At 41.7% G+C, this 27,982-nt stretch overlaps 1 protein-coding gene across 1 annotated transcript; it reads right to left on the reverse strand.

Moving 5' to 3' along the window:
* Positions 1-27,943, reverse strand: kcnk3a (potassium channel, subfamily K, member 3a; the record flags this gene model as incomplete). The annotated part of the gene is made up of 2 exons (XM_084000871.1): positions 1-935; positions 27,661-27,943. The coding sequence occupies 2 exons, from the start codon at positions 27,941-27,943 to the stop codon at positions 1-3; spliced, it is 1,218 nt and encodes a 405-aa protein (XP_083856997.1).
* Between the last annotated feature and the right edge of the window lie 39 nt (positions 27,944-27,982).

Consider the following 27,982-nt stretch of genomic DNA (forward strand, 5'->3'; position numbering starts at 1 on the left):
TCAGATGGAGCTTCTGCGTTTATTCAGTCTTCTGTAGGTGTTGATGCTGTGCAGGCCCGTGGAAACCGAGCTGATGCCCGAGTGGCGCTGCAGGCTGCACACGCAGCCGTTGGAGTGGAGCGGGTTGGAAAACGCCTCTCCCTGCTCCATGTAGGTGTCCGAGGTGGAGAGGTCGCGTGAGATGATCATGGGTATGGAGTATTGCAGTTTCTCCCTGCTCTTGTACCAAAGGCAGGAGCACATGGACTGGAAGTGGAGCACCTCGGCGTAAACGTTACGTAGACCTCTGCTCGCCGCGCCACCGCCGCCGCCGCTTCCTCCCACCGCGTTCCCTCCGCCGCCGCCGCAACCGGGCGGCGTGGAGGACGGGGAGGCCATGTCCACGGAGCAGTTAATGTGCCCGCCCGCCTGACCGTTGTGAGCGGAGAGGAGAGCCCTCTGCTCCGCGTCCCTCTTCTCGTCCTCGGCGTTCATGGTCATGAAGCGCAGCACGGCCAAGTTGAGGAAGGCTCCGATCACGGCCAGACCCGTCAGGATGTAGATGAAGCTGAAGGCCACGTACTCCGGCTTGTTCTGCAGCGCCTGCTCGTTCTGCAGCGCCACGTAGTCCCCGAAGCCGATGGTGGTGAGCGTGATGAAGCAGTAGTAGTAGGCGTGGAAGAAGCTCCATCCCTCGAAGTGGGAGAAGGCCAGCGCCCCGACGCACAGCGTGCTCATGCAGGAGACGAAGCCGATGATCACCATGTTGGCCAATGAGACCTCGGTGTGCCTCATGCCCAGGCACTTCTTCAGGCGGTGGAGCAGGTACCTGACGAAGGTGTTGATCCGCTCGCCGACGCTCTGGAACATGACCAAGGTGAGGGGGATGCCCAGGAGGGCGTAGAGCATACAGAACACCTTCCCTCCATCTGTGCTGGGGGCTGCGTGGCCGTATCCTGGGGTGAGGGGGGGGAAAGAAGGAGAAAGGAGCCGGGTTACTGGGGCAGAACTAATTAAATCTACAGTGCAGAGGAGAGGACAGAGGGTCTGAGAGGAGAGAGAGAGACGCCTGCGGGGGCTGCTGGGAAGATCGTCAAACCCAGAGCAGACAGATATAAATGATTTGTATTCTTTGAGCAGCACTTCTGATGAATTCAAAGACTCTTCATTTCACGGCGGCAGAATGCAATTGGAGATGAGAATGCACAGCAGTGTGGCGGGAATGGCCAAGTATTGATGTCGTGTATGGGAGGGAGAGAGGGAGAGCTTGAATAATTCATTGACCCAATCGCTCTGTGGAGTGGCTTCGGCTAATGAGTACATTTGCACCTAATTAGTCCTCTACGTTTTTCCAGATCAAATAAACAGGACACCATAGGACAGGCTGCAATTATTGCTCCTTATTTTGTTTGTGTAATAAAATTGCTCTTTATCCCGCAGTCTTTTGAGTCCTCGGATCATGATGAGGCGCCTATAGCAGAGTAGCAGAAGCCGGCAGTGCGGTTTTTGTGTACTGAGCCTTTTGAACGGGCCACAAAAAGAAGAATAGAAATTGAATTTAAAAAAATTCCCAGTGAAACTAATTAGTTAATGAAGGAACGTCATAGTACATGTCATGTCAAAGTTCAGAGGAGGATTTTCCATTCATTTTTTTTCCACTTATAAAACAGATTATGGCTGATAAACCACTTATACCGCCATATAAACACATTGTCAGTGACGTCTGCATTTACCAAAAAGGCCCCCTGGAGAATACTATGGAGTGCTCACCGCCAGCCGGCTGCAGATAAGGCGGCATGACTCACAGAGCGACTGTGTACTGTATGCACTCATGGCGAGGAGGAGCTCATGAATTTCAGGATGGATTTGATCTTCCTTCTGGCATATTTCAGGTTAAGTGTCAACCTTTTGTCTCATAACATCCTCCTCTCACTCTTATTGTCCCGGAGGATATGAGCCCCCCTCCCATACAACATCATTACCACCAGAAATAAATTCTCCACCAGCGGACCTGTTGCTCACAGGAGCTAGGAGAGAGATGATGTCCCTGATAACAATGGGATCAGCAAATGGAAAAGGTTGACCAATAGTTAGAATGTAATTACTCTGGGGGTTGATTTGATTCTTTGGGCTCTGGTTTTTATTGTCACGCTGATCCATGCGGTTGAGCCATCTGTCTGTCTGGTGCCAAATCTGTTTAAAGCTTTCCCAGTTGTGCCGCCAAAATGACAGCCATTACAATTGATGTATCTATCTATTTGTGGAAGGAAAAACACGACCCCGTTCACTACTATGCGCAGAGAGAGAGACAGTTTGCTTTTGCCGTCGAGTTTTTGTTTTATCCCAACAATGAAACTGATCTTGCTCGTTAATGAGATGAGATAAGTGACGAGTACTCTGTTAAGATTAGATGACGATAACATAAACCCTGTCTGGGGGCGCTGCCAAGTCCGTCGGCCAGTGCAACTAAGGTCAAAACATGACCCCTGAACTTGAACCCTAAACCTAAGAGACTGATTCTCCAGACAAATTATGAGTGATAGCTCAAGTCATTTGATGTGGGATGGTGTGAGGTTTCTTATCTATAGCGGTGTGTATTACTGTAACTGCATCAGATTTGGATCGGTGCCCTGTCAATTTAGAAGAGCAGCCAGGAGCATTGGCACTGCTGTGGATGGGGCCAGCTATGGAAAATGTGGTTTTTAGATATTAAAGAGTGGAAAAGGTCATTGTCAGTCGAAATGTTTGCTGTTTCAAACCTTTTCAGCATATTCATCAAACAGCTGGCAAGTCAATACATATTTAAACTGCCATTTTCCTGCAAATATGCACACCTACATCCCGCACTATGAAGAGTCGGCCAATAAAAGAAAATACAAATAAGCAATTTGTGCAGTAATATAGTATGCCATAGATTCACTTGTGCATAAAGATACAGTGGCAGCAGATGTGAGTAACTGTAGTGCCAAAAGGAAATGGATGTTCAACAGCTAGAGCAAATATTCAAAAATATATCTTACACTTCACTTTATATTGAAATTGGCTTTCCCAGTATTATCTGTTGAATTACTCCACCTCCCGCCCTTCAACAGCTACGACTGCCCAGATTCCTACAACACAAACCACACTTATACTTCTTATTGTTATTATGACTAATAACTAGCTGCTTTTTTTATCGGTGGATACCACTTATCAAAAATGCATAAGACTATATACGGTCAAGTCTGTCTCACCACATATCAGCTCAGCTCTGTGAATATATGTGGTTCTGGTTCTTAAATACATATTTAATCATTCATTGCATTTGCTTAAAGCACTGCAGGCTTCGATTACATTAGCTCCAACTGTGTATAAGTATTTACTTCTGACTTTACAGTTTAAGGTCATGTCTAATAGAAATGGTGATACAATATGAAAACACATTTTCATCGCTTTTATATGTACTGTTCTCTCTCTGAAAAACATTCCATATCTGAAAGACATTTCCTTGAATGACTCGAATCTTATTTATACCAATGCTTTGTTCCATCAAGTTAACATTTCGACTGTAAAATTAGAGTCAGATTGGCTGCTGTGAGGATACATTATGGACAGCTTTTGCAAAAATCATCACCTTCACCAGTTAAACCTCATAGAAATGAACAAACCAGCCTCTAAATGAAGCATAGAAGCTGTGTAACTTTGAATTCCTCTGTTGGAGAGTAAACACACACAAACAACTCCTAACCCTGAACTCTAGATAACAAGACACCAGTCCGACCAGACACAACAGACCATCATTTCCTCCTTAAATATTACATAGTGTCCCTCTGAGAAGTAGCTCTTCACCTGTGAGTAAAAGAGGGTAAATGCACTTATTACCCATTCATTGTGGAGTGAGTGGGACAGTGTGTTCAGGTGAGCACCGAGGCTGTGAGCTGCAGGCCTGTCAGGAGCTGTCAGCAGCAGGGAGCGGCTTATCGAGACGTGGAGACGACCGGAGTGACAGTGTGGCTCGTCAACAGCGGACGCAGGGGCCGGAGGCGACAAGGCCAGCAGTCCTGCCGCTGTGTGTGAGGGGAGAGTATAGAGGTCCACATGACAAGCTCATCCCCCCCTCCTCCCCCCTCCTCCTCCTCTCCTCCCCAAACTTCCCCTCCCCTCACAACAGTGACAAAGTTATCATGAGACAGGACGTCTCCACGTCTCGTCCTGGCACGCAGGGGGAAAAAAAAAGCCAAGAGGGCCGCTTGCTCTGTTTACATGGATTACAGTCATTGCCACTGGCAGAGGAAAAAGTGCAGCCTCATCGCTCTGAAAGGTGAAAATAACAATGGGCCGCAGAGGTTTGATTGACGTGCGAAGAACCCCAGACTCTTGCGCCGGCTGGTTGAGGCTGAAGCATTAATATTGAACACGTTTGGCTGCAAAATAGTGGTGTCATTATGTGGGAATGGCTGCAACTATTTGCACATATTTCATGGATAGACAGGGAGAAGGAGAGATGAGACATCTGGGAAATTACAGGCTATCAGTTTTTTTTCTCTCTTTTTTCTTGAGGAAACAGTAATTCCCTCTAAAATTAGCTCAGATTGTCAATTTGTGTAAGGATTGTTGCAACATATAAAAGCAGTATCAAAGACTTTGCCGCAACCTGCGGCTGATTGTCTCATAACCTAATTTCTGTAATTATCATGTGAAAGAAAATATGAAAATTGCATAGCATTGAAAGGCGATAAGAGCCTTTAAAAGACTTATTAGGCAAAACTAACAAGCAGATGAGGCTTATAAATGTCAGCTGAACACAGGTGCACCATACTCTAAACTCCTCTCCTCTGCCTCCCATTACTGAATCATAATTTACAGCCAATCATTCGCGCTAATGACTCCAGCAACAGGCTGGTCCTGATTTAAATGCTCCAAAACAAATCATTTTACACAGAACAAATATTCCCTTATGATATTTTTACCGTTCCTGAACGCTGCCAACGTCCTGTAATACAGAGATTTAATTTCAAGTCTTCACTCCCACCCTGGGTAACTTTTTCTTTTTTTTTTTAACCATCTAATTCATTTCATAATTTTTAATCCTCCCATAGCAGATGGGCACACAGCTTTATTCAGTGCTGTGCCATATTAACCCTCATTCAGATTCTCTAAATTAAATGTCTGATATCCTCCAGCTCTGTAGCAATGCAAATCACATCGTCGGTGCTGGTTGTCATTTCACCCTTTTAGTCCCGTGGTTGCAAGTTTGTCTGTGGAGATGACAGCAGTGAATGCATCTCCTTCGCCGTAGTGTCTTGCCTCTAAAACACAACATCACCCACATCATCCACTGCATCTACATTCTTCATTATACTGATTAATTAGGCTGGGATGGTTAAAAAAAAAGAAAAAACAGGCTTTGAAAATACATCAAAGAATGGCATAATGTGGCTGTTAGGACTCCAGTATCTTTGATTAGCAAGCACAATTTGTTCTCGCCAACAAGATGAGGAGAGCAACCTATTCATCAAGGACATCACCCCAGCTAATGGGGTGGGACTGTCAGAGAGGTGGTGCGTTAATCAGAGGCCAGTTTACAAGGATTTTGTATGAAAACGCATAAGTAACTCGATGCAAATGTGCACAATATAGAAGAAGGGAGGAAAAAAAAGAAAAGAGCACAAATACTTCCCCAAAATGAAATACAAATAATTGATGCGCGCCACAGCGAGATTACAAATCATGTTATGAAACCTGGCATGTTATATAAACACATATTATATGTCTAACAAGATGGAAAGTCTCAACCGAGTCTCTGGAGAGGAAACTTCAGGACATGCAGACTCGGTAACAGAAATGCTGGTGGCAGAGCTGCTCTCTCTCTCTCTCTCTCTGGGCTTCAGTGGTGACTGATAATGTCCTCAGACATCTCTACACCCTGGAGACCAGCCAGTGCCACGCTGAATAATGCACTCGTCGCTGTGTGTATGCATGCGTGTGTGTGTGTGTGTGTGTGTGTGTGGTGCAGGGTTTCACTCAAGACGGAGATGCAAAGGTGAAAACAGTAGCCTGCCGGATTGTGTTGTCTTTGCATAATTACACAGGGATAATTAAAGGATGTATCGTCTCAAGTTGCTTTAAGGGGAAAAAAGTGTTTTTAGTGCCATTCAGTTTAAGCTTTTGGACATGTTTTCATTTACATTTATTTTCTTTTTATTCATGTTTGCTTTTACTTCTTTATTGCAAGCATGAATAACTTTATTTTAAAGTACATATACATCTAAGAGAAACGTCTGTCAACATATACGCATGGATGGCTCATCTTGAATATTTCCACTTGATGTAATGATGCAGCCATAAAATCATGGACTCTTGGGTTTAGATATGTGCCACTTAGTGAACATCGTTAAGCTTTGAAACTGCCCAAGTGCATACGCCGCGTTAACATAAATAAACTTGCCTTTGCCCTGCAAACTCAGTCTGACAATAAAATGTAAGTGTAGGGTGAAAGTGATAGTGTGAATCCCAACACTGCTAGATCACAGAGAGGATAAGAATTAAATTCCTTAGACAGCAAACGAAACGGAAACTCAAACAGGGCGAAGAATATTAAAGACGAACAAACGTGCTATTTGGATGAAATTGTTTCTGGTTGACAACAAGAGCTTCTTACAGTTCAATTAGATTTGACTGGATATACGTATCAAACAAAACCATGAAACCAAGTGAGACAAGACTTCAGAAAGTGAGGAGGCATGTCCTTCACATCCTCAGAGTGTGAAATACTGATGTTAAACGGATCTGATGGTGTAAAATGAACACCTTCTGGAGGAGAACCATCATTTGTTGTAGTTTATTGATCTTATGTGAATGATAATAACCTTTTACATGTTGTTACATCTGCCGCTAGTAAAGAAATCCATCTGACGAACAGCAACGTCAATAGCTGTGATAATTTATGGCTCCCTGGAGAGGACGTGACTGTCCGTGTGTATCGCTGTAGTGGTGAGTAAACAAATTCCTTTCGCAAATCCCAAGTGTGCTCTGAGGTGTTGCGCACTATCACAACATGCAGCCGTATATGGCTGGCCTAGTTCTTCGGCGTACAGGTGGCCGCAGCAGCTTTCCCCCTGTGTGACGCCACGCTTATCTGCGTTTACGCCATCCCTACAATGCCGTGCAGAGCAAAGAGGAATGTTCTGTACAAACGTGCAAATAAACAGCGAGCGACCATGTCATCTGTTTGGTTACGGGACGTCTTTTGAGCAGCAGCCCTCTCTGGCTTCCCAGCATGCCTTCTCCACAGCTCGCTTTCATCTCCAGCTGCGTCTTAGCCAAAGATATCATTACACGACCTGGCAAACTGTAACTCTTGTCCACTTCAAGGCGCATCAAGTGTTTCCACGGATGACACCCAACGAGTAAAAAGTTAGTAATGATTCTGGATTTCCCACGACATGTGTCCTACCTCTATCTAACATCCATTCTCCATCACAGACACCTCAAACTCCACACGACCCCAGGATTTGTTTATTCAGGCACTGAAACGCAGCTCTGGCTCTTCCACCTCCCTCCATTACTCCGTCCGGCTTTTGACCCACAAGGCCTCGCTGACAGCTGCTGTGTAATGTCCATGTAATGAGTGCGAAAGCAAGGAATTCTAGGAATACTTTTTATTACGGAAAAATATCAACATTTATGGTCTCTGAGCGTAATCATCTTGAAAAAAAAAAAAAGCAGCACAGCTGTTTCATTTGTTTTTGCAGAGTTACGCAATTATTATGTATTAGTCATTAGGACTGGACTAATATAGAGGTAAATGGTGAGTAGCAAGATCTGGGATATGTTAGCGCCCTTGGATAATCAAATGAATTAGTCCTGAAACATTTACCACAAGCCAATTGAGCCCTTTTATGAAATGTTTTCAGGGAAGTCTGATTTGTCCACTAATGGTGTACTAAATCAACAAGTCTTCACGGCCTCCAAAAACCATTATTGATGATTCCTTTAACTTTTTTTTCTGATCAACCACTTCCATGTATAAGGTTTAGTTTGGCTTAGCCCAAGAAAACGGCTGGGTTTAAGTTAGAAAAAGAGGTGGGGGGGAAAAAAACATATGCACTGGTTCATAAAGTTTAGACTTAAGCAGGAAGGCATAAATCTCTGTTGAGGAGAGGATTATTACTACATTTTTTGTTTATTATTGCAGCGGTCACTTCTGCTGCCATCAGACATTGTTCATGTTGGGAATCCTCCATGTTGTGTTTTTAATGCAAGCAAAGGTTGAACAAATGACTAGTACTGTTGGTTTTCCAGTGAAGACAGATGAACTTCGACTCCAATCAAGGTTGTTTTTAAAGTTTTCGATTCTTGTGAACAGAATCAAAGTAAAATCAACCTCTGAAGTGGGCTATTTTAACTCAATCACCACCGTCATTTCCAAACCCAGTCATTTTTGAGAATGAATGTCATCAGACATGATGATTCATTGTACCACATGGTAGCTCACTGCAGTTGGTGTATGAACATGTGTCTCAGTGGGTAAAAGAAATATAAAAGTCTAAAGTATACCATATTAGGATGTTTTACTGGTATATGATATTGGAGTCATTTTGAAACTACATGCGGTATATTGGCCTTTGCAAGGATGTACTTTGTTATGTATATTACTTGCAATTATGCCAGTTATGTCAGCTTCTACACTGTCATTTTGTGGCCATTAGCAGATTGCAAAATAGTCAGAATAATCTATCTAATCAAACGTTCATTATATGCAACAACAATGAGCAAGGAGCCTCTCCAGCCGGTACAAGAGAGGAAGAAAGAGGCGGGGGATATGGGATGTATTCATCACAACCAATCTGATGTAACGCCAGAGGAGACAGCACATTGGCAAAGCGTCTGTCTGGGTTCACTTTAACTCGGTTACCCCTGTGTGGGCTCCAAATCGGGCCTGGGAGCATGTGCTCTTATCCAGCACACAGCTGAGGCCCAAACACTAAAGCATCACAAGCCTGAAGACCGAAGCGACCACGGGGGTTAGATCAGAGAGCTGTGACTCGGCTGCCACGTGCCCTGAACTTGCCTTTCGTGTAGTAAAAATCCTCTCATCGATGTATAACACACTCACAACACTCACACATGCAACACATCCATCCTACCGATCTGCGCCTGTTTGTGTCCGACCATCCGAGTCTAATGTTTTGCTTTCACTGCGAAAAAAAAAAAAAAAAATCCCTATCAGGATCTATTTCCAAACGTACTCCTTAGGTTCCTTTTTAGGGGATATGAGAGGAAACCTTGGCAGGCTGCAGTTTTCCATGAGGTCAGTAAGCAAGGCATTCCATGTGGAGAGTGAGAACTCTGGGAGGGTTAGCTAATTAAATAAATCACGTGATTTATGTACCTGATACACAGTTGATACTGATTTGTTTTAAAACTCACAACACAGCTGCACAAGGCACAAGTGAGGTTCACACAGATACTGTACACAATGAGGGAGCAGGGGTAAAGGGAGGAGGAGGAGGAGGAGGAGGAAAGGAGTGGAGGAGGACACCAAGGATGAAATATAACGGGAAATAAAGCAAGAAGATGAAAGTTAAAGAAATTAAACTGCAGGGAAAAAGGAGATTTTAAAACTCATAACTCACTCTCTGCACTATACTAAATTCATAAAAAGGTCCGTTTAAAATGTCAAGGCACATTTAAAGCTTTAAAACTTAATTTGGATGGCAGGAAGTCTTTAATTTGTAGTCATTGCTAATGTAGGAACTCCGAGTTGGGATTTCTCTCCAGGCTTTTAAGAGGTCAACTCAAATAACAGACGTATCTGTTTCAAGAGCTCCATTTGGGTTATCTGCTTTAAAAGTGTGCCTGTGTTGGCACGATGAGAGTAAGAGTGGAGAGAAAGAGTGAACATGTTGTGTAATATGATCTGGGAATTTCAAATGGCTCCTTTTGGGAATAGATGCCAATTCCCAGTGGTAAACAGCTGTCGGGAGTGCAAAACATACCTGCCTGTCACTGCCAAGAATGATAACATGTCAAGTTAAAAAAAAAAGGAGAGAAAATTATTCAGCAATGCACAAACTGTTGAAATAGGCCTATGTAATGGATTTAGTTGGCTAAAAGTAACTGGAAATGATTGTTTTAGAAGAAAGGGCTAAAGTAAGAACAGCTTAAAATGACCTAAAAGGACTTAATGGATAAATAATAGCTATAAGTATTTGCAAAACATTTAAACTAACAATTGAAATTAATATTAATGTTGTATAACCTGTTGAAATGGCTAATGGATAAACAAATGGCTATTCCAGTCGAGCAGCTAACGGTTAGCTAAAAGTTATTTTAATTGATAACAATTGAAATAGCCACTACAGCTAATATAAGATAGAAAGGTATGAACTGTTAAAAAGGACAAAGAAATTAGCTAAAAGTAATCAAAAATAATTGATTTTAGAAAGGCTAGCAGTGAGCAAAAAATAATGTAATGTGGATATGCTAGCTAGAAGTGTGTAATAAACAATTTAAATACTGTAGCAGCTTTTTTAAGGTAACATAACATTATAGGCTAACAGTGATTGTTGTAGCTAATGGAAAATAGTTAAAAGTAAACAGGAAATGTAGGAGTTTAAAGTAAGGGGAATGGATCTGCCACTCAAAAACTTGACCAACATTAAGCGACCAACTTATGTTATAGTAATATTGCTATGATTGATAATGTTATATATGATCCAGCAGAAAATCATTTCAAAGGGAAGAAGTAGGAGCGTGATGGGAGGTGAAGGAGTTCAGGCCGCTGGGGCACATCAGATCAAAACCACGTTGGGAGGCACAGACCTAGACTCCAGACTACAGTGTGCATAATTAGTCACAGATGCCACTGCTGATGATGGTGGCGAGGATGACGAGGATCATTTTCTCTGGAATATATAAAGCGCCGAGACACACTTGAGACACATCTAGGCTAGGAACTGGGCCAAGTGTGAATCAGGAGACGATTGCTAAAATTCACACACTATTAACCGCCTTTGATCCGTTCGTTGCTCCGAACAGTGTTTTGTTTTTGTCCGGCACGTCACGTGACAGTTAATAGGCAGCTGATACGCAACACAAACAACATTTTATGCTCGTTAAGCCCTGACACACTGGATAAGGTGGGGGCAAGGGGGGGTGGGCGTGGGGGGGTCTCTCTGGTGCAGCAATATGAGAAATTGCATGTGAAAATAGTTCAGCCTCTGTGTCATTAAAAAACCAAACATATGTGACAAGCCTGCTATAATTTGACATGGCTATTTCACGCCTGCCTTGTGATTTCTGGTAATTTGGACTGCGGCCTGGTAATGTTTTATTCAGCTGAATGCTCTTTTATAAAAATAGCTGCAGCTTGTCTTGCCATCTTGTTGCTCTGACTCTTCTTCTGACTCTTTCTCTCCCTTCAGCTCACATTCAACTCTTTTATTTTTTATCTTTATTCTACAAGGTCGGACTCTTTCCACTCTGCTCTCTCTCTCTATCCCTCCCTGCCCCCCTTCCCTCAGCATCTAATTTACAGAGATGCATTTTCTCCCTTCTCATCCACAGTCACCTGCCTCTGTCACCTGATTCCACTGATATATTCGTACACACTCTGGACTCTGCTTGGCTCATTCAGCTGCTCTCGGAGAGCAGATGCTGTCCTAAACTGACATGTGCTGGCGAAGGGGAGGCACCGAAATCTGGCACATAGCGCATGCACACACACACATACAGAGAGAAAGAGAGAGACAGATCGGTTTACACAGCAAAAACGAAGACAATATGGAAAAACCCGGGATTAAATGAGAGGACAGAGGAACACACAGGCACAATGATAAACATAGGTGCCAAGTTACACAAAGAACTGAAATTGACAAATGCAGCCAGAAATTACATCCTGCACATGTTGCACGATGCATCCTTATCCTATAAAGACTAGAGACTGCCTGACTGATAGGCTACACATCAAGAAACTATGAACTGCACTTTAAAAGATTAAAATTTCGATTACCAAATTAAAGGCTTTCCTGTAAAAATGTCTATTTTTTAAGCATCCTGGCAGTTCTTATGTAGTTATCTTCAACTTCACCATGACTTTGAAAGCCTCAAGCCTCTGACTCATAAAATACATTTGCCTTTCATCAATCTCAAGTAAGTCATCGTGTTCTGATCAAACTCCAAATGACATGTTGACGAAGGATCGACTAGTAAACACTGAGCGATTAGCCTACATGGGGGCAGATGGTGAGAGACCACCCTGCATGTGTGTCTGGCTTCTATGTTTTATGTATTAATTTTTACAATGCAAAAACCAGAGGGTTTGATTAGAGAAAAAATAATTCTACAACATAATTCAGACCAATGTTTTAGACTCAATAACCTCCTACACCCATGGTGATTTTTTTCCAAACATCCTGGCTTCCACTGTCAGTGTAAATATATTCAGTTCAACTCAGTAACGACAGCAGTGCTAGAACAACGTCAACAGCCGAGCCATCATTTGGGTTTGGGCTGACTGCAGTTCTTTGCACCTGTTTCAATGCATTTTATATTTGTGTGTTAAAAAAAACTTGGGGGGGAAAAAAAAGTTTTCATGCTTGACCGAGTTTGAAACGCAACGGACACAGATGTTGCAAGTTATACACGCACACGTAAACATCCACTGATGTGATGTTTCTCACATTAAGACTTAAAACAAAGGAAAATTCAATATTTCCGTCACATTTTCATCATTGTTGTTTGTCTGAGGCAAATCTGCTGCATCATCTTTTTACACCTTCTTCTGCTACAGTGGTTTAGTGGCACCTGACTGGACTGTTAACACTAGTCACTGTTCATCTAAATGAAACAACTCCTGATATTCAGTTATATAGTAGTGGACGTTATCACTGCAGATCCACCAGCCTTACAGCAAAAATGATTTTAACCTCCGAAATGACTTTATAAAGTAGTACATCCAGCCAACACAAACCCATATGAGGCAATGTGTGGGTGCTTTACAACACACAGCACACACATCAACATCTCACGCAGACAGGAGTGTGTGTGTGGTCCTCTGACAATGGCTCTCAACTGGAGACACAAGTGCCCATCAACGTCCCGCCTGAGCCGTCTGGCCGGGCTCATTGCCACCTTGTAAAGCTATCATATGTCACGTTATGTGATGCATGAGACCATGCTGGCACCTGGCTTAATGACCAGAGGCAATTAAATCAAGTAATGGATCTTATTAAGGTGTTATATGAACCCCTTACTGCATGGCCCGGTGCTCCTGTACTGCAAAATATGTTGTTTGTTATTTTCAAACTTTATTTTTCAGGAGAGAGAAAAAAAAAAAGAATCTGAAAAAAACAACAATAAACTACTGTAGCCATGTAGTTTCATAAGAGGTAGTAAATGGCTGGAAGAGCTGTGCAGCTAAACATGGAGACAGTGAGGTTTTCAAAAATACTGAATAGCTTCTTAAAGTGCAACATATTTATTTCTCTCTCCGAGGTAAATACACCGTCAGCTGCAGCACAGAAGGTCAAACACTCAGTCTCCACAACTAGGAAGTGACCTTGAAGCTCTGATTACTATCTCCTCCTTTGTGACTTACAGACGTGCTACATGAGGACAAATTCCTCATTGAACCATAGAGTGTTGTACAGTAACTTTGTCCAAACTGTCTCTGAATGTCCATCCCTTCTTATCTGTGTGTCAGGTCTCCTTGTCACCTTGGTGAGGTAACCGCTGCCTCGGGCTGCCCATATGGCGGGAGCAGACAGACTGGGAGCAGAGCATCAGTTCCACCTCCACTCAATCTGCAGGTTCACCTTACCAGACCTGGGTCACACAGTATCTGCAAATCCATGCATAGCATTTGTTTTAACCTACTTGGAGATTTACTTGCATCTGCGCTATCATTTTACATTACTTGGGCCGTTTTATAGCCTAGGTACTGTATACCCATGCTGCCTTGCGCACGATTTTATTCGCTCTGCAAGTCAGCCTGGAAACCATGGACCCAATTTCTCACCAATCACAGAACGGGTGATTGGCGATTAAGTAGTTTAGACTGCAAGTTTATTTTGAAAAAAGAGCAACGTTTTTTCCTCATCAGATTTCTGTCGTTCTACATATGTTATCGGGTATGATTCATATGATTGGCTATAAGCTACATACAGACGCATTTGATAGACATTTATAGCGCCCAACAAACAGCTTCGTAAACCACACATCAAATACGAAAAAATGAACGGGTGGTTCCCAGACTGAATCTCAATCTACAGTACATTGAGATGAGGTCTGGTGTTAGCCAGGCTAGCCGTTTTTATACAAAAAGTACCATTTATTATAATGATATGCAAGATATGATGTGCTTGACTTTCTTTCTTATGTAGGAGAGTCAGACCCACAGAGGTGAAGACTGGGATAATAAGGACATACAAATGTCACCTCACTCAAGTTTATGCACCAGCCGGAGATTTATTAGGAGCGTAATGAGCCAGACTGTGCCAGTAGATTCACTAGATGATGACACAGGAAAGCTGTGTCTTGTGTTCATTAAACAAAACAAGAGTGTGTTGAAGCTCATCTCTTGGCGGCGTGTGCACCGGTAAAGCTTAGACACTCCGTCTTGTAGCGTTTCACATAAATTAGTGTTGTTTCATTCGATCTCTCTCGCCATGTTTCCTGTATCTGCACCTATCTCCGAGACTAAATGCTCTCCCACATCTTATCTCTTCATTAATGACTGATGCAGTAACCAAAGACCATAAATGTCACTGCCCATTTATTTTTTATGTTGCAATGATAGCTCGTAGGTTTATTGGCAAGTTGATGTCTTTTTGTTCCAACACCAAAGAAGGAGTTCAAAAGCTCCCTGCTTTGTTTTTGGACAAGTTCAAAACGAGGAGGTACTCTCTCATTAGTGTATTGTAGTAAAAACAAATACATAAGATTACTCCGTAATTTTATTTGACCAAAATTGGATGGGAGGCAAATATCCTGTAAGTCTATAAGAGTTTTCCACAGCAAAAAAGCTCTATTTTTAGCCTATATCCATTAGGTAATGTGTGGTTTACAGGAAGAGACACAGGGAACCAGTGCTGGGTACAGATGAGTCTTCATCCTGGACCCAGGAGGATTTTCCTCACTATGATGATGCAAATGAAAATCATCAGCACCAATAATCACAAATAACAATGGTCTCACGCTATTATGATGCATTTCCTTTTAAGCAATGCTTGTGTTCACTCCAACTCCATCACCAGACAAGCACACTGATATTGCACAACTCTGCAAAACCCCAGACTATGTTCAACAGCATGTTTTTTTTTTTTTGTATTCTTGTAATGTCTGTCCTTGGCAACAATAGCATGGCTGGAATTAGAGAAGATTGTGGTTATGGCAAAAACAGAAAACTATGATTACGGTACAGGGTTAGGCAACTAAAACCCTTGGTTAAAGTTAGGCAAAGGTTGTGGTTGTACTGGTCTTTCTGCAAGTTTGTAATAGAGGGTGAACTTCAGTGGCCCTCACTCATTTAGATCAACACTATTGATACAATAGAAAGAGCCAATCCAGTAAAATAAATAAATGAGCAGCCACTTGTTTATAGCAATCCTTTGATCCACTTTGCAGTTCTAATGAACCTTCAGACTACATGGATCTATTTCTCAAACAAACCTTCAAAGACCTCACTTACTGTAACTGGTGCCTGAAGCAACACAACCCCAACAATGAACACTATACAATGCAATATGACCTAAATCCTGAGTTTTCTGAGAATCATCAAATGTAGACACTGAACTAGTTCTTTCTGAATGGTTTCTTCCATTATCATATCATATATGTTTAAAACAAACAGTAGAAAGTGCAAGACGACCATCGCCACTTGGCTCCCTACATTCGTGACAATGCATCTTTGACCAGTCAGAATACAACTGTAGTTTTTTGAGTCAATTGCCACCAATTCTGCCACCACCACATGTCACCATGTGGATCAGGAGCAGTTGCGTCACCTCTGATGGGATTGATACGAGGATTATTCCAGAGAAAATAGGTTAGCAGCCTGTTGTTTTAGCCCAAGGTCGACATGGGGCACTTTTTTTTTTTTGTGTATGGATATTAAATGTGTACTCATAAGCTCGCGCTCAAATCTCAGCCCCTCGGGGGTAAACATGACTCACCTATCACTGTTATTGTTATTATCATTACGCCCCAGTGTGTGACAGTCCACTTCATCCAGGTTGGCTTGTTGAGAGATTAAGCAGATGCTGGAAACAAATTGGAAAACAAATTCCCCTGGGAGACAGTATATAAGCCAGGACGAGCTACGGTCGCTTGGCGCTGTCGGACCGAATCATTCCACTGCTCGGAGCCAGTTGGAGCAGCGTAAAGCTAATGCACCCGCACCGGCTACCAAAGCATCCAACACTATCCCAAGTCTCTGGACTCGGAGAAGGTTGGAGCCGTCAGGAGCCAGTGAGTTGTGAGAAATTCACTTCAGGTTGTTATGATAAGGACGGCAATGAAAGCCCTGTTTTTTCCGTGAACCATAAACATACAGTATTCACTTCTCACCTCTCACCTCAGTGTTTAGACGCTTTCAACACTGCTGACGAGCTGACCATGCTCCATGTGGAAAAGATGTGTTTCTTTTCTCTCTTTCTTTTTTTTTTAGTTTTAGTTTTTTGGCACATGCTTGTATGGGGGCAGAAAAGCTAAGGCTACGCAAGCTCCACCATCTCCGGGCGCTGGGGAGACAGCTCAGCGCTCTGGGCACACAATCAACACTGAGCCGGCTGGTATAACACCCCCTCCCGTCTGAGAGGACTGTGCGTGTGTGTGTGTGTGAGCAGCGTTTCATGACATTGTGTGTTCCTCAGGGAGAGTTTCTCTGCTCTGGTCATGTGACTCGCTGTGTATCGGCTTTTTATAGCAACAGTGGCTATTTGTGTTTTTTTTTTGTTTTCAGGCCCTGCGATGCACTCTACATACTGTAGAGCCTCAACTAGGGCTTTGGTGAAATTGGTATTTTGAAGCAGCTGATGTTGTTTAATAGTTTAGGATACATACTGTACATTTTGTGTGACTGTCTTTCAGATGCACAGGCTTCAACTGAGCTTTATATATATAAAACATTGCACTACAGTGGCTCTGTACCTGTAATGTTCATCGAAGGGGGTAAAAAGAGTTCAAACAACCCAGATATACAAATACACAGATCCACAGTCGACACATAATGAGCTTCTTAGTGCAAATTTCCCATCAGCATTCAGGCATTTCTCCAAGAAATAATTTGCAGCTCAGTGTGGGCCATTATATTGTGTCTCTTAAGCATCGTTTAGGAAAATGTCTGGATGCTTTTGTGCGAGTGCCTTCTCCCACATTTCTGCATAATTTCGTAAACACAATGCAGGCGGTTCGTATGAAATGGCTGACATAGGTTTTTGAGATTATTGCAGCATTAATATCGCAAATCTATGCGAGCCATAGTTTAAGAACGGCAGCAGAGAGCGACTGCGTTATAATTCCTGTGTGGTTAAAATGTCTGGGTGGACATATTGTCGAGAGTGAAGGTTTTACAAAGCACCTGTTGGTAGTTTTTCCACATGAGTGACACTAAATAGCCCAATGAGAGCCCCAAAGCTGCAGTATGCCATGATGATATTGTACAACACATGCAGCTTGTGATGCCAAAAACCTCTGATAAACCGTGCGATTTGACACAAGTGAAAGTAAATGAGAGAAAACATTTTGCCTAGAAACAAACCTGTAATCTTTGGCGTATCAGTACAAGTTTTTGGAAAAGCTTAAACTATAGTTACAGATCATACGCAAAGTGGAAAATGTCTTAAGTAGATATAGGATCCAAGTATTCAACTTTTGATAAACACCATTTCCCATGAACCCTAGAAAAACTTTATGAATGACATTAGAAGCTATGCACCGATGAAACAAAGCTACCCACAAGCCTGTGCTGCAAATTTTAGTGTAAACTGTGTTTTTATTTTAGTAAAGTATGTATGGTAAAAACCCAAGAACATGCTAAACCAGAAGATGTGACATCACAAACTTGGCTAGCCTACAAACTAATCAAATAAAGTGACGTTCAACTGGACAAAAACACAGCAATAAAGCCTCTCTCTCTCTCTCTCTCTCTCTCTATGGCTTGTAGTCCAGTGGAAAATCAAAGAACCACAACAGCCAAGGTCTTTTTAACCAGCTTTGTTCCTGTTTTCCTGGAATCACATCCCAACTGTCTGCAACCCTGAACAAGTCTCCAATACCTTTCCTTTTCAGGTCACGAGAGGAGAAACACAGTGATGCAGCTTCATGCAAAAGACAGCCAGTCATTCTGCTCAGCATAGAGGCTCGCATTATGTCGTTATTCATCATCATCATTACATGTCACTTTGTAATGATCCTGGTTTGTTACTGATCAAAGGGAGATGTGGTGATGAAAGTTTGGACTTAGCTCAAATAGTCAAAAATGATTCCAGCATCATGTCTTAAAAGTTTTCAATATGAAAGCAGATACGACTATACGACTCACAAGCTTTTATCTTCTTATTCCTCTGTGTTATAAAGCTCCAAATGTGTTTTTAATTGTTGACCAGACACCATTAATAACGCATTAGTGTTCCTTCATTATGATGAACATAGGAAACTCTTATAGTTTATTTTAAATAATCCCATCATGCATCATCCATGTTGCTATAAATACTCGCTCGCACCAAATGTGTATCCATCCTCCGCTGAAAATAGACCCCAACAAATGATGTAGATTTTTTTTCACACGTTTATGGGAGCCACAGCTGAGAAGCACAGACAGGACAAAGAAGTCTTAGTGTTTTAATAGAGTTCATTGGCACTTAGAGTTATATTATAGACAAAAATGTATCCATTTAGAGTGCATTTCAACAAATTCTGTCTCCAGTAAACCACGGCCCTAGACTGCACTCCCTTTGTACATTTGCAGCATTGATGGAGTTGTAACACATATTTAGTGTCTAGGGCGCGAGGACACGTCTCAGTTAATCTCAAATTTCCACTAGAAGGATTACGATATTAATCGAGCGTCAGCATCCAGTACTCGCTAAAAGCTCTGGGTTGTGAAAGAGGAACATAATTCAATACACAGAGACATGAGATTATAGGCATTCTTCCATTCAGAGAAGAAGGGGAAAAAAATGAGTAAAGAGTTCACATTTCAAATCAAAATAAACCCCACAGGAGCTCGTTCAACACGATATTACTGTAGCTGGGACTTTACTCGTCACGTCGAGTCTATTTATACTCTGGAACAGAATCAGTAGGAAACATCAAATGAAGGGATTCAGATCTCACTACTGTGTACTATTTGATTTGGTTAAACTCCAGTCAGCCCCCGCTGGATGATGAAGCCTAATAAATACAAAGTCATGTTTTGTTTAGTGAGTCAGGCAAGCGCTCAACTTTCCATTGAGGCAGCGGAGCATAAAGCAGACGTACAATAGGTAAACATTCGCTGGTCATGTGAACGGAGCAGCAGTGAGCAATGAGAGTCGCTTCTATCAACTTTCTCAGACGTTATTCCTCCAGATCCAGAACAGCAACAAACTTCCCCCCCGGCCAATTATAGCCCTGGACGTTTCAACGTTTTCTTCTCCCCTTAAAAGTTTGGACCTTCGGCTCGTGGTCAGAGATCTGATGCTAAAATGCATGCGTTACTGTTACAGGAAGGCGTTTTTTTAATTAAAACAAGTTCTGGAAATGAGGTTCAAAATCCATTAAACACCTTGAAACACCATGATTAGTTTGCTTTGAGTCTAATTATTTACACAACCGTCGAGTTTTACGGTTTCCCTCGTGGGTCTGTTATATTTACTCTACTCAACATCGTTAATACATTAACTTTGATTACAAAACAAAGAACTTATTAAAACTCACATTAGTGGAGCGATGCTGTGTTCATTAAAGGTTTTATGCTCATTCCGGTTCACTCGGTAAACCCCAAGAACTATATGGTTGATTTTTAACACATCAACATAGTTTCCTGCAGAGGACTTTCTTCATAACCATACTCTGCATCGCACTACGTCATGTCTCTGCTAATACGGACTTCAATGATTTACAAATTGCTTCTCAGGTGCACATAAAATACAACGCAGAGAGTTTCATAGAAAAATAAAACCACTAGAGCAAGGAGTTGTACGAATGCCAGGAGGTTTTAAAGCTTTCTGTCCAAATCAGTTGTAATACCCCCAATATCTGGGATTTTACCCAGAGTGTGAGCGTAATTAATACACAGCGAGAGGACAGGCATCAAATCTATCTTTGTGCCAGTAAATGTCACTTGTTGCACAAGGTAACAGTTGTGTAACCTGAGGGTTTTGATAAGTGGTGGTGGTAAGGGATCACTTTTGGATAAAAGAAAGAGCTGGATGGAGATGCACTGACATAAAGTCGCGTTTTACTTCACCTCATACTTCACCACTTCCTGTTTTTAAGTCACATGTCACAAACCTGACCAATAACAGACAAGGTGAGGATTAGATTGACCCAGAATGGCTGATTCCCGATGTTACTATAACTCACATGTATTTCCCCACGGAAATATATAAACTTTAAATGCACATACATACGCAAATGTATAAACATAAAGATATATCAAACTGCTCATCTACACATAACAATCAACTGTACATATTCCTACTAAATTAACATTAAACATCGCTCAAAATCCAAACCTCACAGTATTTAGCAGTCACCAAAGCGCCACGGTGTCTTAGTGGCTCACTTCCAGCCCCCTGTGTTTTGAAGTTTGCGACCTTCTTGTAACTTGGTGACACGGAGCTGCACAAATAAAAAAAAACAAAGAGAGCTTAGCCGTCCTCTCAGCTCTTTGAGCTTTCACTGGCAACCCTGTGGCGAGACTGACTCAAAGAAGCTGAGTCCAGCGCTCTTTCTTAATTAATGTGTCGCTAACATGAATATTCATGTCATACTGTATATGGTTTGTGCTGCAGGACCTCTAGGACCTTGAAACCTGTTTAAAGTCTGTTGTGTAATTTACAAGCAAACCAAAAAAAAAAAATCCATCTTTCTTCTGTCGGGTAACAGCTCTGTGTCACATTTCATTTCAGTGTGTCTCCATGATGAGCAGGGAGGGCAGTGCCTCACTGCACAGCACAGCATCACACTGGGTTATGCAAGGTAATTTACTCTGTTTTGGGGCCTTTTATGCAAAGCACCATGAAGAGTTACAGTTACCTTACACCCCCCCAAATCACTTGAAACACAGCAGTGGCTCAAATCAACCCTAATTCAATTAAACTGTAATCTGAAACGGCTCAGGTTGATTGATACAGCAGTCAGTCGCTCTCAGTTGATCTACAGTAGGCTATTGCATATAGGCTCTGTGAAGCATTTTTACATTTTCAGAGCAAAAGTTTTCAGTGGTTTCACTGTAAAAGCAATGCTGATATTAGAAACACTAGTTTCACAACAAAAAAAAATTAAAAGGCTTTCTTAGCTATAGTACTTCAAATGACCTGAAAAGCTCCAGTGGAAACGCAGGCTTGCTTTAGGGAGTATCACAATAATCGTCTATTCTTTTTGTGAAAGCCCCTCGTGCAATTTAATGTTCTTATTTCTAATGGAAAAAAAAAACTTTTTATATATATAAATATATATTTCAAATCTTCCACAGAAAAATGATTTGAAAGAAACAAGACACTGCCCACATGACCAACACAATAAGTAAATGCTGCACATCTATATCTTTTGATATGTATTGTTCCAATACAAAACATTGCAAGACAATTTTTTTAGTTTAAGTTTATTTGTCCCCATGGGGAAATTTGTTTTCACAGACTGCTAATGGTTTTGGTTGATAACCCAAACCCTCTGTCTCATAGTTCAATTGACTTTACCTGACTCTAACCAGTATATTGTATATAGCTCCTTAGAAAACTCAAAAAGTAGTTGTATATAAACATAATTAGTGTATAATTATAATTTCTTTCTACAACTACTGTATGCACATTGATTTTATTCCAAGAATAAAATCAATTTACCAAATGTATCATTTATTATTCCTTCCTTTTTCCGCCACACAGAAAACCACAATGGAGGCATATTGTATCTGTCCACTTTGCTGCTGGTGTGAATATATCACTGTGACTTTCTGTAGCCACACATCGTTATAATAGATGTCTATTTATTGGTGTTATCACATTTCTACGTCCTTCTAATACCGACTCCTCTTCTGAGAAGTGTTGAAGTATCCATCTCCCTCTGTCTGATGAGAGTTATGTTCTTTCTGCACTCAACCACTTACTGCGCTAACCTCTTAAGCTGACTGAATAATAATGATGATACTAATGTAAGTAATTACCATTAATAATTCAGGATGTGCCCTCTAATTATGCAGATGCTGGAAATGGATTCACGTCTGGTGCCAAATCAAAGTCTGTGTCAGCGATGAAAATAGAAAAATGAGGAGATATTTTATTCACTGTCAGTCCACATATAGAAACATTAGATTCACTAACCCGGAGAGGATTTGCTGAACGTGTCTGCTCTTTTTCAGGAAGAGCCTGCTTTGCATTAAAGCTCGAACATTGGTAGCTGCCCAGTACATCAACAACCGATCTACTGGTGGTGACAGAGCAACTAAAGCAGAGCTGGAAGGGGCTTAGTCTCTCTGATCCAGGCCACTTTTAATGTGACAGGAGAGTGTTGCAAACCAAGCAGCAGATTTTCATCACCAGTCCGAGGCTTTAACCCCCGACTGATGCTATCTGTCGGGATTATAGCGACTCATACAGATGCATTTGTATTCATTTCTTCTCCCCACAATAGGTTTCAGATTCTTAGACTGCAGACGGCGAGCTCCTCTATCGAAGCACTGAGCTCACGTCTGCTGAATCAACAAGAGGCAAACGGCCAAATGATCTTTGAGCAAAAAACTATTTAACAAGAGGTGATTCACAATAATAAAAATCCAAGCAAAGCATGTGATTTTGAAGGAATGTTTTTTCTAATAACAACCACATGGCGACTTTAATGGGTCCTATCACATATAAAGGTTTTTGTTTATGAGCCTAAGACGAAGGTTAATGACTTCAGAGATTAGATATCTCGGCGAGATTAATTTACTTAAAGAGTGGGCTCACCCCGATCACAAATAAAATATATTGTCTCTTTTTTTTCTCATTTACCTCAACTCTGCAGCTCATAGGCTATTGGTTTCATGTGGTTCTGAGATATGTCTCCTTTAAGCCAATACAATGGGTTTTGATTGACTTTTACAAAATGAATTCAGAGGAGAATTATGCAAGTCCGGTCGCTTTTCCACTGTTTTGTATTTGTTTTCAACAAAGTTGTGGATAAAATTATATATCATATACGCGTTACGATCTGTATATTTGTGTGGTCTTATCTGTGATCTGAGATTTCAGGATATGGGGTGCGTTTGTGTTGCGGTGCCGCTGAGATGAGAGCTGGGGCACAAGGTCGGAGGCGCTTGCAAGGTTGAATTTCGTCCAAGAGACGCTACATTGAAGGCAGAGAATCTCCAAGTTACAAGTCATTTATTTAACCAGCACATTTACACCGAAGCTGTTTGATTAAGGTAAAAATCTTGCATAGTTCCTCTTTAAAAACTTTGTACTGACTTTACGAATCGTTGGTTTTCTGACAGCTTAGAATGAGCCCTGTTCATCCACAACAGGGCTGCCATTTTGCACAGCCATGTTTCTACAGGAGCTGTGAATGGACAAACCAAACACTGGCACTATAGAGAGGGTCTTTCTCATTTTTATGTTCCCCGAAAGCCACTGTAAGTTTTCCTACATTCTTGGAAGAGTAAATGTGTGTTGGTGTGGGTTCAGTTTTAGTTGCACCTCACCACTAGGCGTCCCTAAATCCTTCACATTGGTCCTTTAACGCTTTTAACAAGACAAAGAAATTAAGTTTGCTTCCAAGGTGCAGAAGCAGAAATGTCAAATTTAAACCAAACTATTTCCTTGGCTACATAATATTGTCAGTTTTATCTTTCATTTAGGTGAGCCAACCCTTTAAGTTTCACTCTGAGTCAGTGTCAACATTTGTTACAATTATTTTGAGACATGAAGTTGATCATGAAAATTACGCAAAACCTTGAATGACATATACAGGGAATTAAATGTAATGTGTAGTTAAGAGTCAGGCAGCTAAAAGACTTATGACAGGATGCTAATCTTACATCATGGTCAATATTAATAATAGGTCAAAGGTGAAGTCTAGTCTAATTGAAGACGCCACACCAGCTTCACCACTGGACCTGAACATAAAATACGAGGATGATTTAAACTACTGAGCTGCAGCTTTTTCTTCTTTTATTGCCAGGGAAACTATTCATAACAGGCTCTTGTGTTTATCCAGAGTATCTAAGACGTTGTTTCTGTAAAGAGATACCGCTGCTGAAAAAAAGTTTCAAGGATGTTTTTCAATGAGCTGTAAGAAAGAAAAAAAAAAACTCCCAAAACTTCAATCCAAGTCTATTTGTCTGAGCGGCTCTTTATCAGCAGGAGGAAAAGTGACAAAAAAAAGAAAAGAAAAGGTTGCGTGTGTGAAATTTGTGTGTGCTTAATCTTTTAATTTAGCCTGTACAAACATATTGTGATATCATATGGCATGTTACACAAAGACTACTGCGCTCTGTGTCAACACAAGCCATCTGCCCCCCCTCGAAGGGCAACACAACTGCTTCACATGTTCCCGCCCGTTATCGCACATCACACAACACAACACACAGCACATCAGATAAAACACAGAGGATATGAGACATGTCATGTGTGCGTATGTGTGCATGTCAGTGTTTTCATGTGTTTTCATGTTTTTCTCAATGATGACCTTCAGCTGCAGCGTGGACAGTGAGTACAGTAAATGTGGCAATGATAAGACGATCATCCTCTTGGAAGTGGGTGAGAGCACAGTGTGTGTGTGTGTGTGTGTGAGTGAGCCCCAGGCTTTTTTTTCTTTTTTATCAAACCTGTACAGAGGAGCTCCCTGAGTATCCTGCCATCTTGAGAGTGTGTTCTTGCTCAAAGCTCTTTTTTTTCCTCCTTCTCTCCCCTTGTATCTACAGTATCTAACATCGCTTCAATCTTTCCCCAAGCAGTTGGTACGTAAGTAAATGGACACCCTGCCCTCTGCCTTCCCCACCCCCACGCCCACCTTCTCCTCTCTGGAAAGTGATGATGACTGGTTACTGGTTACTGATTGCAGCTTCTTCTCCTCCGCTTCTTCTAATGTTAAATTATTAGTAGAGCATGCTGGGGCCAGATCTTGTCGCGTGTTTGCCGTTTTCCACCGGCGGTCGTGCACTTTATGAATGTGTATTGATGTGTATATTTATTCATAGCTTTCTGGGATAATATTTGTTTTTGATATAGAGCCAACCTCAGCCCAATGTGTTATATACAATATGACTTTCAAAACAGTCGTGTTACAGTAAGATTGACTCATTTCCTCTTTTACTCATGTTACAAAGGAGCAGCAGTGTTTTCACATCAACGTGAGCGCTCTGGTCCTTGGGGGTTGTCCTGTGTTGGCTATGAATGTCCTGAGGCCTCATTTCTAAAATGACTTTAATTATAATTTCAAAGAATATGAGAGGAAATAAGAGGTTTGTGGCTATTTTTGTATTTTAGCCAGTGACAGAAATAGTTCTAGCCTCTGTTTGTATTACAAGAAACCTAAAGAAATCACAGCTGTAGCTCAGGTTTGATGGGTGAAAAACTTAACAAAATAAATATTCTGCCCTGTTTCCCTTTGTTTTGCTCCACTCTATCATCTCATCAGCATGTGGAGGACGCTGTGCATCATGGTGGCGTGCTATTAGGTGTACAGTACAGTATCTACAGCGTTAATGCGGTGTGCCAGAAGGCCAGTGGAACAGCGAGGGTCTGGTGTTGTCATTAATACTTAATGGCAGGCTGAAACGCCAATCACTGTGTTTGTAGCAGCCTCGGGGGCTCACAATTACAGAATGCGGTTACAGACACCCGGGGTTGGGTTAGTGTGCGATTAGTCGCCTGCATCTGATAGGGTTACAAGTCACAGGTCACTATACTGACAACTGCCCTCGATGCTAAACACAGCAGGTTGAGACGATGCAATCTCCCTCTTACAATTGTAAAGTTGCATTTATAAACAATAAAATGCACCGTTGCACCTACAATACTTTCAGTTCAATGCTCACAGAGCCTCAACTGCTCAGGTATGACCACTAACGTCACTTAATATCATCAAACTTCATGTAGATGCTGAGTAAATGACAACAACGAGTGCTTTCGCTGATTTTATGACTCTTTTTACACTTTCATGCTCATGTTACACTGTCTTAGCAGCAGATACATGATGTCTTTGAAGCAGGTCATTTAATAAAGGTGCTGTTGGTTTAAAGATAAAACGATAACGTATACCAAAGAGAAAAAATAAAGGAAATGTTATTTTTTAAACCAGAAGCGACAGCCTTAAAAGAGACCCATTTTAAGACAAAGGTGGACTCTGCAGTCTTATCTTTATTCAATATTTAAAATGTCAGACAAATTTAAACTTGCAGTTGCAGTTGGCAGGGCTGTTACGCAAACATCTGAGCCAAGCCGAGCTGCTAAAGCAAACAGGCTGATTTTTGAAGCCTGTGTAATAAAATGAGTAAAGAGCTGGGAGGGTTGGGGAGGGGGGGGGTTGTTGCGTTGCTGTAGGGCCCTTTGGATCAAGAACATAATGAGCAGAAGCAACAAGAGAAGGAGGCAAAATGACTGTTTCATAACTTAAATTTCCCTGCAGCATCTTCTTTAATGACAACCTTCAAGTTATGAGCAGCAGAATTTCACATTAGCAGAGAGACACTTGTCCTTAAGAGGCCTCCGCTCGCCACAGATTTGACTTTGAGGCGACCCCTTTTTTTTCAAAGCACGCAGAGTATAGCAGCTACAATACTCCAGTGTAAAAAAAAAAAAAGGGCTCTGATGACAAAACCTGTTTGTAGAACAATTTTCCCTGTGTTCACTTCAGAGAGAAAAGCAGAGAAAAGCTCTCTGCTCGGTCTGTGGGAAGCAGCACTCACAGTGTTTGTGCTGCAGTGGATGGGGCTGTCAAGCTGCCTCCAACACCTCATACATGACACTGGCTGTCTGTGGTGCTCACTATTGATCTTATGTAAGCTCCTGTCATTTATAGTAGTATTTCTAAGACCTTTTAACCATCATAATAAAAACAAAAGTGCTGTAGGCTATGAAGTCAAATAGTAGATAAAAAAGAAAGAAATAGATCTTTTTCTGGATGCTGGATATTCTTCATAGTTTCATTGGAGATTTATGCTTACATCTAAATAATCTTATTTGACAATTTAAGGTGTTTCCTTCACTTCTGTTATCAAATATATAGCCTACTATGTATATTGTAATTCTTATACATGAAGAAATGTATTGAACATATACAGTATCATCTGGTGTCTCCTGTTGCCTCTATAGGTTTTATTAGCTATCAGTTAATATTGACTTTTTTTTTCTTTCTAAAATCTGTTCTTCTATTTTTTCATTATACAAATATTTACAGAGAATAAGTGGAACTGGAGCTGACATATAATCCATCCACTCCAACTTTTTCCTTTTCTTTTTCCTTTCTTAAGGAGAGATAAAAGTTCCCACACAGACAGCGCTGCTGCTCTCTTACCTATGGTCGTGATCACGGTGATGGCGAAGTAAAAGGAGCCGGCGAATTTCCACTGCACCCCGGCTTTGTGCGGCTTGAGCTGCAGCACCACCTTCTCCAGCTCGTCGAAACTCTCCGTGGACAAGTTGAACTTCTTGAGCAGCTCCTTTTTCCTCGATTCCAGCTCCCTCACCTGGGTCGTCTCCTTCTGCGACTCCAGCGCGTCGAAGATCGCGGCGCCGACGATCAGGTAGGTGAAGGTGCAGATGATGAGGGCGAGGGTCCTCACGTTTTGCCTCTTCATGGTGCCGTGGTGCGCGTCAGGGCGACGGGCGGAGAGTCG

This window comes from Trachurus trachurus, assembly GCF_905171665.1.
Source record: "Trachurus trachurus genome assembly, chromosome: 24".
NCBI classification, from domain to species: Eukaryota; Metazoa; Chordata; class Actinopteri; order Carangiformes; family Carangidae; genus Trachurus; species Trachurus trachurus.